Source organism: Hemicordylus capensis, chromosome 17, assembly GCF_027244095.1.
Source record: "Hemicordylus capensis ecotype Gifberg chromosome 17, rHemCap1.1.pri, whole genome shotgun sequence".
In the NCBI taxonomy this organism is placed as follows: Eukaryota; Metazoa; Chordata; class Lepidosauria; order Squamata; family Cordylidae; genus Hemicordylus; species Hemicordylus capensis.
The window spans coordinates 13471434-13487174 of record NC_069673.1 but is presented as its reverse complement, the minus strand read 5'-3'; the positions used below and the strand labels follow the sequence as shown (position 1 = coordinate 13487174).

At 49.7% G+C, this 15741-nt stretch overlaps 1 protein-coding gene across 7 annotated transcripts in view; it reads right to left on the bottom strand.

Annotated features, from left to right (window-relative positions):
- Positions 1 to 15741, bottom strand: part of MVB12B (multivesicular body subunit 12B) — a 165343-nt gene that overhangs the window by 53151 nt on the left and 96451 nt on the right. For all 7 annotated transcript variants that reach the window (XM_053281992.1, XM_053281985.1, XM_053281987.1 and 4 more), the window contains exons 8-9: positions 9033 to 9088; positions 5038 to 5097 (exon numbers count right to left, since the gene is read on the bottom strand). In XM_053281992.1, the coding sequence (XP_053137967.1) occupies positions 5038 to 5097; positions 9033 to 9088 (116 nt within the window). The remainder of the gene's footprint in view (positions 1 to 5037; positions 5098 to 9032; positions 9089 to 15741) is intronic.

Sequence of the window (15741 nt, the reverse complement as noted above, 5' to 3'; positions counted from 1 at the left end):
CCCCCTTCTTATGTTTTGCTGCTGCTGACTGCTATGCTGCATAAGGCTTCAATAAGCCTGTAGGGTGTGCACACGTCACGCGTGCTTCACGTCTCTGCGACGTGCGGGTGCACACACACGCACGTCGCGGAGACATGAAACGCACGCGCTACAGGCTTATTGAAGCCTTTTGCAGCGTAGCCGGCAGCAGAAGCAGCAGCAAAACATAACAAGGGGTGGCAGGGAGGTATCCTGCCGCCCCACTTATTAAAAGAACTACAGGTGCCGGAGGGGGAAAGCGGCGGGAGGGGTAAGTAAACCCTCCCTCGCTCTTAAAGGAACCCCCCAGCCCAATCACCTGAACCACCCATGTCCGGACCAGTCCGGAGGCCTATAGAATGGCCTCCGGAACAGTCCAGGCTCATCACTATCTTCAGGCCTTCTTACGGTACACAGCTCGGGAATCATCCCTGTAGTACATGCATGAGCCAGCAGGGGGCGGTCGATACCATCCGAGGGGACAGATGCTCCTTATGATGTTGGACACGGTTTACACCCTTAGAGATGGAAAAGAGGTGACAGCACTGGAAGACCTTCAGCTCCCAATGTGTTATTGTGCTTTTATGGTCCTGGCCACCAGGCTTGCAGTGGCCAGATTTGCACGGCTTTTTCAAAAGCATTTCACCGCGTAGAAAACAAAAAAACGACTCTAAGATTTTATCAGTGTTGTCTGAGGAACGGAAATGAAAATGGGCAGGGATGTTCTCCAAAGATTAGTCCATGCAGAGAGGACAAGAATGTATTCATTGTTACCCAAACTCTAACACGAACCCCGACCCTAACCGCTTTCTCTGTGCAAAAATGACTGCAATTTTACCCTAATTGTTAGTGGGTAGCGGTCGAGAAGGGGGGATAATATACAAGAAGCTGCAAGTGCAACATTGCTATTACCTCTTTCCCATCTCTAGAAGGATAGACTTGGCCAAAAATCACTCTGGGCATTCGGCCTGAGCTGGTACTGATGACTCATAGGGATGTGCAAACAGGTTTGATGTTGAACCGGTATGGTTCGACAGTTCGGGGTCGAACCGAACCAATCCCTGTTCGGTCCGACCCTAGACAGAACTCCCCGGCCGTTTGTGGGGTTCATGAGTCATATAAAAATAGTACTTCCCCCTCCAGGGGGCTTCTCCAAGGCCATGGGGGTGGTCTGTGGAGGTTCCCCCTCACCCTGCTGGCCCTCTTTGTAGCAAAAATCACTCGGTTCAGGTGTTCTTCAGCCCTTTCCGGGCCTATCCCCCATTGAGGCAGCCATTTTGGAGGCTGCTGCGCATGCACAATGAGCCCCTGTGAGGCTGGGTCATGACCCAGGCCACACAGAGGCCCACTGCACATGCGCGGCAGTCTCCAAAATGGCTGACGGAAGGGGAGAAGGCATGGAAGGGGCCGAAAGATGCCCGAACCAGGCGGTTTTTGCCACAAGGAAGGCTGGCTGGGTGGGAGGGGAAAACCTCTCTCTGTGGCCTTGGAGAAGCACCCCAGAGGGGGTAAGTTCTAAAATATTTGACTTGCAAACCCATCTAAACTGAACGAAACCCAGGGGAGGGGTCGATGGGGGGCAAAACCAAACTGGCCCGGTCCTGTTCGGACTCAAACTGAACCTGGCCAGCTGGTTTTGTGAACACCCCAAACGACTCACGTACTAATTGAGAACCTGCCTCCTGGATTAATTGAGCAGTGAGAGAGAAACTGCCCCTCTTCATCCCTGCACAGCACCCCTCCAGTGGCTGACGCTGGTCTCTCCCGTGTGTTCCTTTTTAGACTGTAGGCCCCTGGCGGACAGGGAACCATCTTCTCATTCCACATAAAAATGCTTCGAGAACTTCCCTGTGGAAAAGCAGCTCTATAACCATCCTGAGCAATAATAAAGATAACACTTCCTGTAATTTCTCATAGATCTCTAGAATGTGGGACAAAGCCCCCAGAAATGCACTTTACCCCTTCTGTCCCCTCCTCTTTCCCTCCCCCCACCCCGGTGCTGCCACTCCGTCTGCCTGTGCCGTAAATCTTGGAGCTGCTAAGATCCCTCGCTGAGATTCCTGGAAAGCAACGCCATTGACAAAGCCAAGTGTACAGGAAACAAGCTGAGAGATAAATGGCAGCAAACTCATGCCTGGAACAAGACCGGAGGGTACAGCCCAATTTTGATTAGAGGGATTCCATTTCCTTCCCTGTCCGGGATCAGCACAGCCAGCTCAATGCAGACCCACTCGCCTGGTTTGCTAGACTCGCTTAAGTCGTTCCTGCAACAACGTAGGCTGAGAAGGCGAACCAAGAAGCCCGGTTCACCCCATCTCCTCCATATTAGGAAGGAGCACTCCCCTATGGCCATGTTGCAGGGGTGACATAGGAACACAGAAAGCTGCCTTCTACTGAGTCAGATCCTTGGTCTATCTCGCTCAGTATTGTCTTCACAGACTGGCAGCGGCTTCTCCAAGGTTGCAGGCAGGAGTCTCTCTCAGGCCTATCCTGGAGATGCCGCCAGGGAGGGAACTGGGAACCGAGATGCTCTTCCCAGAGTGGCTCCATCCCCTGAGGGGAATCTCTTCCAGTGTTCACACTGTAGTCATCCATCCAAATGCAAACCAGGGCAGCCTCGACTTAGCAAAGGAGGCAATTCATGTTTGCTGCTGCAAGACCAATTCTCCTTAATGAAGCTGCCGCTGTTTAGCAACTACGCATGTGGTCTGGCATTATGCACACAACTTGCACTCCGGTATAGCAAGGTTTCATATTATGAGCAGTTAGGACAGATGGAGAAAGATAGAGATGATAATGATAGAGATGATAGAGATCCCCTCTCTCTCGTGCAGGCCTGCTCAATTTAGGCCCCCCTGCTGTTTTTGGACTTCAACTCCCATAATCCCCAGCTACAGCGGCCAGTAGCCAGGGATTATGGGAGTTGTAGGCCAACATCTGCGGGAGGGCCAAAGTTGAGCAGCCCTGCTGTAGCGTATTTTGCTTCAGACGCAATGCTCAGTCCCGCCACTAGATGACACTGTGCGACCACAAGAGATGCAGTAATTAAAGACCAACCAACCCTGGTTATTCTTGAACGTTAACCAGTATGGAAAGTTAAGAGGCAGCGGAAAAGAAGAAATCAAGGTGTTATCCCAGGTGCAAGGCTGTCTCCTGCCAAGGTGATGGGGAAACGGGCACAGCACCATTACGAATGCAGAAAGCAGCAACACCTGCTTAGCAAAGAGGCTGAATTGTAAGTGATACAAGGGAATACATCTGTTTGCTTAAAAAATAAAATAAAATAAAATAAAATCAGATTGCATGAAGGAGAGGCTCTGTTAAGGAACCCCCACCCCAAGAAAGCTTCTCGGAAGAAAAAACTGGCATCCACGTCTTCATTAATTTTTCGTCAATGCCACGATGTCACAGATAGCCCACAGCGAAATCAACAACGCGCTCTATTTTTCAAACACGCAAACGCATAAAGATGTCAGCTCAAACTGTTTACTAATTAACACTTAAAAAGACACAAATTAGATATGCGTGGGTAAGAGCAATTATAATCAAGATGAATCTCTACAGTCATTTGGGACCAGGCATGGGGGGGCGGGGGGGGGGGAGAGGAAAATAACCCAAACCCCCAACTTAATCGCTGGAACCAATGCATTTTTTAAAACACACACACACACACACACACACACACACACACACACACACACACACACACCCTGAATTCCTGCCAGTAAGCAAATACGTTCGTTTAAAGCACGACACGTGCCTCTGTTCTAGAGAATTGGGCTGCTAGGAGAAGAAACCAGGGAGGTTCCTAGATGGGGGGAAAAAAGAAGAAGAAGAACCCACTTTGGATATCTGAATAAAATTAAGCTTTGCAGGTCCTTCCCCACTGACAGCTCTTCCTTTGAAGAGGCTTGTGAAGAAAGGGTTGCTGGGATTAAGCAGTTAAACCAAACACCTCCCTTGCCAGTTTTCCGAGAGTGATTAATATGAAAGGTTGCTAATTAGACCCTCCCAGACTCTCTTCCCCGCCCCCACTGACTCTTCTTCTGAAGTAGAGCAAAGAAAATAGGTGGCTCATAAGAAGAGCCCTGCTGGATCAGGTCCAAGGTCTTTCTAGTCCAGCATCTTGATCCCCAAAGTGGCCCACCAGATGCCTCCGGGAAGCCCACAGGCAAGAGGTATGTGCCTGCCCTCTCTCCTGCTGTTGCTCCCCTGCAACTGGTACTTGGAAGCATCCTGCCTTTGCAGAAGATAGCTTTTCTGGTCACATAAGAAGGTTGACGTCTTAAGAGCACACTGCATGCTGGGCTGTGCGTTGTGTCCGGTCCGATACATCTGGTATCGGACCGGTACAACATGCCCTCTGTTGGCTGTGACGGGATGTAGTTCCTCAACGACAGCAGGAAATCTTCGTGAGAACGGTCAGGAGGCCTCTGCTGTCGTTCTGGAACTTTGGCAGAACCCAGAATCTTTGGCTGGACCTCTGTCTCTTCCTCGTGGGTCCTTTGGAGATGTCTTGCAGCAATAGGGAAAGGGGAGAGAGAGCCCCGACAGATCTCACAGACATGTCGTCGGATCCCGGACCCAACACAACCCCAGCGAAAAGAGCAAAGAGGCACCTTTTCAAAGTGGCCACTCACTTGTATTGAGCAGGGGGAGAGCAACTAGCCCTGTCTGTCCCCAGCACAGCATCCCTCCAGTGGCTGTGGCTGGGGTCTATATTATATTTCTTTTTTTAGATTGTGTGCCCTTTACGGTACAGGAGCCATTTTTATTTATTTTATTTTTTTGTATCTATGCAAACTGCTCTGGGGACTTTGGGTTGAAAAGGGGTGTCCAAATATCCGCCGCCTTTGTATTCGGAAAACCCAAAATGGCCTCTACTGACATTGCCACTCTCATGTTGGGTCCGGATCGGACATTTCAAGCCATGCACAGGCTTGGTACACCCCATGGGAAAATTTGTAAAAGGTGCATTGATGCTGAAGTGCTCCCTCACCGCAACCTAGCAGGACTCACCTCCTTTTCGATTTCTGCCAAGGATTTGATCGTGATGCCCAAGAGATCGACGGGCTGCATCTATAGGGGAAGAGCACAAATATCCAATTTAAGCCACAGAATAAGCCCCGTGATCACATGCTCTGGATCCCTAACGTCAGAGGACTCCTCTGCAAAAAAAAAAGAAGGGGGGAAAAAGGGCACAAAACCCTATTTCCATCAAGTCTCCAGAACACCACATATTCCAGAAGAGCAGCCACTGAAAGAGAACCTCCTCTTGTCCATTTCCCCTCAAGGGGACAGAAGCACAAAAGCCACCTTTTCATTTCTGACACTTATCTGCAAAAGTGCTATCTGCTATCGGGACACTTATCTGCTTTCGGGACACTTATCTGCAAAAGCAGAGAGGCGCCCTTCATAATGGACAATTTCAATTCAGGGCTCTCGGGCCGGAAAGGTGTGTTGGAACAACACCTCCATTCTCAGCTTTCTCTGTCGCTGCCTCTTTTTGTGGTGGCGGCGGCAGCCTTCCGCAAGCAGCAGTGCTCCTCCTAGTGGCTGGAGGCTGCTACTCCGCTCCTCAACAATCCCCCTCTGAGAATTGCGCTACAGAGCATGGTCCACGTGTTTGCAACAGCATCTAAGGAGTCTTAAGAGGCAGATTAGCAGAGGTTTAATCTCCTCTGGCATTTGGCCTAGCTGGTGTGGAATTCTAGCTCCCTGGCAACACACGGGGCAGAGAACAACTACAATCCCCAATGACTACTTTCTTGGAAGCTATGCCTGCTATCTACCACTGCTGGCCAACACACAAAGCACACTGAGTTACATCCTCTACATTATCGCTCACCTCATCTCAAAGGCTTCTAAATATATAGACGAACAATTTCTGGTCAATGTAGACAAGGACTGTCAACCTTCCAGGACTGTCCTGGGGCCCCTGTGAATTGGCACCCACCTCTAGGTGATTTTTGAAAGCAATTCTAGAGATTGTCCATACCGGAGATTCTGGAGATTCTCCATACCGGAGATTCTCCACACTGGAGATTCTCCATACCAGATTTGAATGATTTGATGTTGTGAAAAACATTGGGGAAAAATATCTCCATGAATAGTTTCAGTCAGAGCTTGCAACCCTAGTCAATAAGAAATAACCCCACCCCACTCCATAAATGTGGGGAGAGGGCTCCTGATGGGACCGTTCCTCCCATAGAGTTGCTCTCCTTTTTGTCTTCTCCTAGGTCAGATTGCCGGTCCTCTAGGAAGGGTCTGGAGTTCCCCCAGCATCTCCAAGTGACCCTTGAAAGCAAGTCTGAAGACATAAATGGCTTGATACAGTGGGAAATGGTGGAGAACACCCACCAGCAGAAATTGTTTCTATTCGAGTCGGCACCCATAGAGCAGACCAGCTAGATCAGGGCTGCATCAGCTCATCTGGACTACAACTCCCATCACCCCCATGCCCAGTGGCCAACAGTCAGGGATTATAGGAGTTGCAATGCAACATCTGCATATATTTGTGTATATTTAATGGTTGGTAGAGATTGCTTGAAACAGATCTATCGTCAAAGACACATCGGAATAAATCTCTTTCTCCAGCATCTGCTCTCATATTGTTTCTCGTATTGTTTCTTGAGGCCATCTCAGCCAATATTGATCCTCTATTTCATTCCCCAAAGTTTGGCAGCCCTACGTCAAGATGGGCCAATGGTCCGACTTGATATAGGGACAGCTTCATGAATCTCACCAATGCGGAAAAGAATCTCCTGGCCAGTCTTAAGGGACCTCCAGCTGAGTCTCAAACCACAACCCTCCTGCAGATATTGGCCTACAACTCCCAGCATCCCTGATGATGTCCATTGTGATTAGAGATGATGGAAGTTGCAGTCCAGGAACAGCTGGAGACACCCCGATTTGGGGGTCTTTAAGTCCAGTGGCTTCAGTGCTAGCATCAAGAGAAGACGTTCTCCTCCAATCTGGCTTGAGGCTCAGAGGTCTCCTGGTCACACGCCTCCAAATCTAGGGCCAAAAGGCCCCGGGAAAGGACGGAAGCAACCCTACTTAGGTTGCTCGGTTACTATCAGCCAGGCCTACTCAACTTTGGCCCTCCTGCAGATGTTGGCCTACAACTCCCATAAGCCCTGGCTATTGGCCACTGTGGCTGGGAGTGCCGGGAGTTGTAGTCGAACCACTGGAGGACCAAATTTGCGCAGCCCTGGTCAGGACCAAACCCTGGCCGGCTGTAACCCTCATGCGCCGTGGTCTCCGAATATGGCAACCAGCTTCGCTTTGCTGCACGAAAGACCTTCTGGCACTGGCGAGGCACTCAAGCTGGAGGAGGAAGCAGGGAAGATGGAAGAGGTTTTTCTTACAGCCGCATTTCGGCGGCCCGGACTCCAGCAGAGGGTCCATCTGCTGCCTCATTAGGACGTAATGACCTCTCAACTTCCTAGAGTGGAATTGGTAAACAGGGGCCAGAGAGGCCTCTCGCTCCGCGGAGGCTGGAAGCCGGCCAGCGTCGCCACGGCAACCAAGCAGAGTCGGGGTCAGCTCCAGTTACTTGGCGCCCCATGCGGGCAATGGCTTGCATTTTTCAAGATTTAAGCAGCTCCCAGAAATAGGGATTTGGGACGAGGGGGCAGGCTGGGCCGCCGTCGGCGGAGGTGCCACGGGTGCGTGCAGGGGAAGGGGGAGCCGGTGGCAAAAAGCCAAAAGGTTGCTTTCCAAGAACAACACGGCTGGGACGCAAAAGCTCTTTCTATACAACTTATCATATTCCACGAAGGCACGAGAGGGAGCAGGACGGTCTTGGAGATCATCAGTGGGACCTTGTAGGGACCTTCAGGCACCTGCCCCCAAATAATGACCCCTGACAATGGCCCGGGAAGAGGTCACCCAAAGGCTTCTGGGAGCTCAGAAGCCATGTACAAAGGCAGGGGTCTCCAAATTTGGGTCATGTAGCCAGCCTGGATTTTCTTGGACTACAACTCCCATCATCTCCAGCCACAATGGCCAAGTGGTCCAACACAAGGGTTCCCCACCTTGGGTCCCCAGAGGCTGTTGGATCCCAACTCCTATCATCTTCCACCACAACGGCCAAAGGGCCCTTGGGAGTTGTAGTCCAACACCCTCTGGCGACCCAAGCTTGAGAATCTCTGAAATGGTCTTCCCTCGTTGTCTGGAATATCTAGTTTTATCCAACAACAAATATTAATATACCGCTTTTCAACAAAAGTTTCCAAAGAGGTTTACATAGAGAAATAATAAATAAATAAGATGGCTCCCTGTCCCCAAAGGGCTTACAGTCTAAAAGGAAATGTAAGACAGACACCAGCAACAGTCACTGGAGGGATGCTGTGTTGGGGGTGGATAGGGCCAGTTGCTCTCCCCCTGCGAAATAAAGAGCATCACCATGTTAAAAAGGTGCCTCTTTGCCCAGCTAGCAGGGGCATCTCTGCTCCTGGCCACAACCAAAAGGTATCTGGCCTTGTGCATGCTTTGCTTTTGTGGCTCATATCTGTCCAAAGACCTATCACCCATGCGTCATTCCTCCTTTTTCAAATCCTGCAAACTAGTCACCATAGGAACACAGCTCAGTATTGTCTACCCAGACTGGCAGCGGCTTCTCCAAGGTTGCAGGCAGGAGTCTCTCTCAGCCCTGTCTTGGAGATGCTACCAGGGAGGGAACTTGGAACCTTCTGCACGCAAGCAGGCAGATGCTCTTCCTAGAGTGGCCCCATCCCCTTAGGGAAACATCTCACAGTGCTCACACATGGAGTCTCTCATTCAAATGCAAACCAGGGTGGGCCCTGCTTAGCAAAGGAGACAACTAATGCTTGTTCCTACAAGACCTGCTCTCCACACCCTGAACCTCTTTTGAACTTGGGTCTCCTTTCAACTGTCTCGTAGGCATGGAACGGAGGAGCCAATGGGGTCCTGGTGGGCGGGGCTCCTTTGGCAAGGTGCAGCAGGATGCGAAGGGATACAGGTCAGAGCAAGAGGGAAAGAGCACTCACCCCTTCCGAAGCGCAGGCAAACTTCTCGGAGATCATAAAAGGCACGCCTTCCATTGCTGGAGGAAACACAAAGAGAGAGACAACATCAACCCCCCGATCTTGCTGCCTCATTATGGTCCAAACAATCAGATCTACAGCCCACTCTTTGGAACATGGTGCCAAGAATAGCTTAAACACAGCACAAGCACTACGCAAGAGAAGACACAATGGTCAAAACAAAGACACATGCATGTGATCATCTATGCATGGTTCCTGGATGGGCTCTTCAAGCATGTGAACACCAGGATTTCCTGGTGATTCTCCCGCAAGATCTGACGCAGTGCGTTGCTTTCAGCTCCAGTTCCTGTTCTACTAGGATCTGTATGGCCTGCATTCCTGGATCTCCCCTCCAGTCTGAGGGGATCCTGTGCAAGCCCCCCCCCCCCCCCCCCGATCTTTGCCAGCTCCCTCATCTCAGCTCAGAACCTCACATTGCTCAATGGAGTTGACCAAGCCTATGAGTGAAAGAAGCATCCGGTGGTTCGGTGTCTCTCTCAAAGTAGAGCCTCCAACAGCCACACCCAGCTCCCTGTACTACCAGGGCAACTTTCAGGTAGAGGGCGCTATTGGCCTAATTTTTTGCTGCTCTACAGTGCCACCAAGATGATATGGCCAGAGAAGGTACTGCAGCTCACCCAGACCCAGGTGATCTGGAGGACCAATGGGCCCTTGGGCAGTTCTACATAACTGTCGCTTCTTCATTCTTCATTCTGAACAACATGTCACTATAAGACTTGTCTTGCTTCATCTCAGGAGGAAGTCTGTGTGAAGGGCAGACTAATTGTTGAACATACTTGAATCCCCCTGCCTCCCAATTTTTTTTTGCTCAAGGTCCAAATTGAGAGTTTCCTTTAAAACACAGTAAAACATTTATATGAGAGTAGTTATAGAACACCAGAAAAAAAGTTAGAAAAACAGGAAGACAGGGCAGGAAGTTAACAAAGAACGACATCAATATTATATCCACCTCTGTCTTTTCCTCAGAAAAATACAAACACAATAGGAAGGAGAACTAGGTTTTAACAAGTTCCTCAGAGCTTCCTTGGTTCCTCAACGCCCTCACCTGACAGGCAAATCTCTTGCCACAGCCAAATCGACACTCAAAGCCTGTCAGAGGAAGCTGAAGAAATAGACGGTTGCTGGTTGCTGATAATGTTGATTTCTAACAAGAAATCAACATTATGCAACCAGAAAGGAAATGGTGTGTGTGTGTGTGTGCGCGCGCGCATATCCGTCTGTCTTACAGGGCGAACGTGTTCTTCCTTGCCAAACCGAGGTCACGTTAACTGATCAGATAGTGAGCTATTAAAATGCAACCAAATTCCTCTGCTGAAAATAGACGCCAAGAGATTCCAGGAGTCCAACTATTAAGTGTAGCAAAGCTGGGGGCAATCTACAGCACCCCTTTCAGGCTGCAGCTCAGGCTGAATCGCATTCATCGACTCAGCGTGCATGATGGCTGTCCTCCAGTGTCTGCTGTAACAGGGAGTCCCAGATTACAACTCCCATAACCCTTAGCCAAGGGCCGCCGCAGCTGGAGATGATGGGAGTTGTAGTCAACAACATCTGGGAATTAGGGATGTGCAAACAGGTTTGGTGTCGAATCGGTTTGACAACAAACCTGTTTGTTTCGAGTGTCCAATATCGAACTGGACCCCCTCGGTTTGGTTCAGTATCGGACCAGACCCACCCCACCCCACTCCGGCCATTTGGGTGGGGGCAGTTCGTAATTTTTAAAAAAGGGTTTTTTTAAAAAAACTTACCCCCTCCGGGTAGGCTTCTCTTACACCACAGTGGGGTCTCCAGAGTTCCCCTCCCCCCGCATCGGCCTCTGTTACCGTAAAAATTGTCTCGTCTGGGCAGTCTTTGGACCTTTCTGGGCCTGTCCTGGGTCTGGTTTTTTTAAATCGCGAACCCACTCTGAACCAAACTGGTGGTGGTGGGGGGGAGGTGGTGCAGAACCAAACTGGCCCAGTCTGGTTCAGGTCCAGTTTGGACTTGAACCAAACCAGACCAGCCGGTTTTGTGTACACCCATACTGAAAATCCCTGTTCCAGGCGATACTGGTGTTCACCTCTTTTTCAATTTATATTTTATTAATTTTTTTTTTTTTTAATCCAGCGAAAGGGAGAGAAGCTGAGATGAAAGCTCATCTCATAAGAGATGAGCTCTTACACACAACCATATGGTAGTGTTTTGGGGGATGGGGTAAAGAGCTCCTGGTATAGCCACAGATGAGAAGAACCTCTGTTTGGGTCTCCAAACTCAGCACCCACACAATCCGGGCAGCCATGGTCTCCATTGCTGAAATCAGCAGCTGGGTCCTCCAAGGATTGAGAGAGCTATCCCAGCATGCATTTGGCTGCCAGTAGACTGGCAACCCTCATTACATCATCAGATCTCCTCTAACTGGCTGGAGAGGAGCAGGAGGCAGGCCCAGCCTTATAAAAGGCACTGCATGCATAGGACCATAGAGTGTGCTTTGCAGAGTAGCACATTGACAGATGACAGCCCATGTAGCTACAGCACTCTATTGCCAACATGGCTGTTGCTTCCCAAGATCTGCTGCCAAAGGCAAATGCACCCAGATGACTAAAACATTGTGATATAAGAGTTCTTATTCCCTCCTACATAAGTAAAGAGGGGGAGAACTGGTCTTGTGGGAGCAAGCATGAATTGTCCCCTTTGCTAAGCAGGGTCTGCCCTGGTTTGTATTTGGATGGGAGACATATGTGAGCACTGTAAGATATATCCCTTAGGGGACGGGGCCACTCTGGGAAGAGCACCTCCCTGCTTGCATGCAGAAGGTTCCGAGTTCCCTCCCTGGCAGCATCTCCAAGGGAGGGCTGAGAGAGATTCCTGCCTGCAACCTTGGAGAAGCTGCTGCCAGCCCTGGTAGACAATACTGAACTAGATGGACCAAGGGTCTGACTCAGTATATGGCAACTTCCTATGTTCCTATGAGGGTATAGGATCTGGGTTACCCAGATTTGAGCGGTTGGAGGGATTCCCATGGGTCCACACAAGCATAAATAGCTGAGATTACTGCCCTCTTACTGATAGCTGTGTGAACGGGGACCATTTATCCTTTCTCTCTTTTCTTCCTGGCAGCATCTCCAGGTAGAGCCAGGAAAGACTCCTGCCTGAAATCTTGGAGAGCTGCTGCCAGTCAGTGCTGAGCTAGTTGGGTTTGACTCGGTAGCAGGCAGCTTCCAATGTTCATCTGATCAGCCATAATGTGATGGTTTATGAAGACTGACAGAGCAAAGGGCTCGGGGAACTCTTAGCACTCTAACTGCAGTTCAATTGCCCCCTCCACATGAGTAGCAAAGTCTAGGGTTGATCCCAAAGGGCTCCCCAAATTTTGGTACTCCTTCTGAAGATGGCAAAAATGGAGGACCACATTTTGGATTGTGGGGGGGGGGGAGGACAGCAGTGATTTCCTTCCCAGTAGCCAACGGCTGCCATTTTTACTTCTGTCCCCTGGGAATGGCGCCATATGACACTGTGTTGCAAAGACTTCTGGGAAATCAAAATGGCAGCTGCCACATGCCCAGAGGCGCACTACAGCCGATGGGGAAAGGATAGCAGTGGAAGGGATGGCCGTTTTCCCAGGCTAGCCTACTTTTAAGTATTAAAAGGAGCAGGGGGAGATACCCGGAGTGCCTTGGGGAAGGGCGGGATATAAATGTCACAAACCAAATCCCGACGCAAAGCAGATGAGAAGCGAAAGAAATGCCACAACGGCCGGGAGATGTAACGCGGGTCCTCCCAAGCAAATGAGCTTCCACAGAGCTGTAATTAGGCAGGCCTGTAATTAAGTGGATGCCCTTTATCGGAGCGATTGTGCCGAGAAAGTGGCAGGGTGCACAATGTAGTCTGTTATTAATGCCGCAATGCCAAAAAGAGAGAGAAGGGAAGACACAGTCGCGGGAATCAGGGCTGTCACCGGGAGACTGTTTGTACTATCTACACTTAGGGGCGCGGTGGAGGGTGAGGGGGAGAAAGGAAGATGAGCGAGAGGTGGGGTGTAGACTCCCCTGTAGCTTTGTTAGAGACAGGCAGCGTGGTGGGGGGGCTCAAGAGGATTTTGTCATCAGTCACAATCCATTCCTTGCAGCCACGGTGGGGAGTGATCTTTCCCCTGCCGGCAGCATCTTCTAATGCCTGGGCCCTCTCGTTCAGCATCACCACCTGCCCCCTAATAAGGGGCCAGACACCTTGAACTGGAAACTTGATCTGCATGACTCGGGTGTGGTGCTCTGGGTCTCCACAGCTGGTTTGTTCCCTGCTGCTCTACAGCGCCGCCAGTGCAGATGGCCAGAGGGTGGTACTGCAGCTGCCAGCACTACAGAGACCAATTGACACCATCAGGTCTCCGCTTGGGGCCACATCTGGCTTGGCTCCTCAGTACAAGCAACCCATTGCTCTGGTAGGAGATAGGGGTGTGCATGGAACTGGCTGTAAAAAGTTATTTTTATTATTATTATTTATTATTATTTTTATCCCCATAACAACCCTGTGAGGTAGGTTACACTGAGAAATAAGTGAGTGGCCCAGAGTTACCCAGTGAATTTTATGGTCCAAAGTGGATTTGAACTCAGGTCTCCTTGTTCCTAGTCCATGACACCATTAGACCACATTGGCACGCTCTCTCGTTCTCTCTTTGGAAGAGAGCTGGAAAAACCTTTTTGAAAAAGATTTAAAACATGGATCTGAAAACACACTGTCACTTCCTCCACACAACAGCGCATTATGCGCTGTTACAAGCCTGCCGTACTTCCTTCCACACCAGATCCTCAGCCTCAACTGCCAACTCAGCCATTCGTCTCTCTCCCAAAAGCGACATTTTTAGCAAAGGCAATCGACGCAATCCTAAATTTAAAGACGCTGATGAAGCTTCACAGGCTGCATCCGCTTAAAATAATGAGCTTCTAGAGGACAAAGGATCAGAACAACATCCCCCAGAATAATAAGCACATTTTCTCCGAAGAAAAACAAACAATGGGATCAGAAACAGGAGGAATTCTAACTCATAATTGCCACTATTATCTATTTTTTCTATAAAGCGTTTTCATGGTGATTATGAAAATGCACACAATTGTTCCTTTCGACTCACTGAAAGATCAGTTGACTTCTTTGGATTGCTGCTAATAAAGAATCTTCTGGGACAAAGAGCACGACAAGCTCAAAAAAAGCGCTCAATGTAAAAAAAGTATGGCATTTCAAATATACTTGTCAGGAGTCGCTGGGGCTAGAACTAAGCCCTCACTGAATTTGTCCCAGGGGGCTGAAAAGCTTTATATAAAAAAATAAACCAACAACCCCAAACAACCCTGCTTCTTGCTGAGATGGTTGCAGCCAATAAAAGACTGCATAAGCAATGAGATGACATCACAAAATGCTGCCTGTCTGCTTTGGTGGTGTGAAGATGTTACAAAGCCAAATCAGAAGAAGGGGAGAAAGTATTGCCCTCACTCCAAACTGGCTATGTGGCAATTAAAAACAACAACAACCAACAAATCAGATTTGATGGTGTCACAAATCAGAAGGTAAGGCTTCCTCTCTACATTTAGAATGGGGGAACATTTTGGTCCAATCCCCCCCCCCCCACCGAAAAATCACCCCAATGAGAGCAAATTTCATGAGGGTAAGGGTACTAAATTTTTCATAAAATGTGCCTCCTTTTCAGCTTTGCTGTCCCTTTGTGGTGATCTCCCACAGAACTATAATGTCCTCCCAGGCTCCAGGATGACTCCGCCCATTGGTCCGTCTATCTCAGTCTTGTCTACACTGACTGGCAGCAGCTCTCCAAGGTTTCAGGCAGGAGCTTTCCCCAGAGATTCGGAAATGCTGCCAGGGATTGAACCTGGGACTGTCTGTATGCAAGCAAATGCTCTACCACTGAGCTGCAGTCTCATCCCTTTAGGGAAACATCTCAAAGTAGACAGCACTCACAGGTAGTCTCTCATCCAAATGCAAACCAAGACAGCCCCTGTTTAGCCATTCATGCTTGTGCGAGAGCCTGCATATGCATTCATGGATCCGAGCTTACACGCTTCAGTGGAAACTCTGCCTGCACAAAGAAAACCACCCAGGCTACAATAGAGCAGAATACGACAAATACGATGAATATTTATAGACCACTTTACAACACAAGTTCCCAAAGCGGTTTACAAAGATATACGTAAATAAAATGGCTCCCTGTCCCCAAAGAGCTCACAATCTAAAAAAGAAACATAAGGCAGACTCCGGCAACAGCCACTGGAGGGATGCTGTGCTGGGGACGGATAGGGCCAGTTGCTCTCCCCCCTGCTTTTAAAAGGTGCCCTTTTGCTCAGATAGGAAGGGTCTTTGAGTATCTGGAATAGACACAGAACAGACATTGACAGGATTAACAACTCCCATCATTCCCTGCCGCAGTAAAGGTTGGCCATGGTGGCAGGGGATGATGGGAATTGTAGTCCAACATCTGGGGATCCAAGATTGTAAACTCCCCATGCAGAACATCCTCTATCCCTTGGAGAGAAGGGAGGAGACCTTTCTCAGGCTATGCTCCGCCCACCTGCACGAGCCAGGATAGGGGCCAGTGTCCTGAGTGCCATCCCCCCTTCCGAGAAGCTCAGGAGGCCCCCTCACCGCCGCACGCACACAGAGGCCCCCCAAAGCC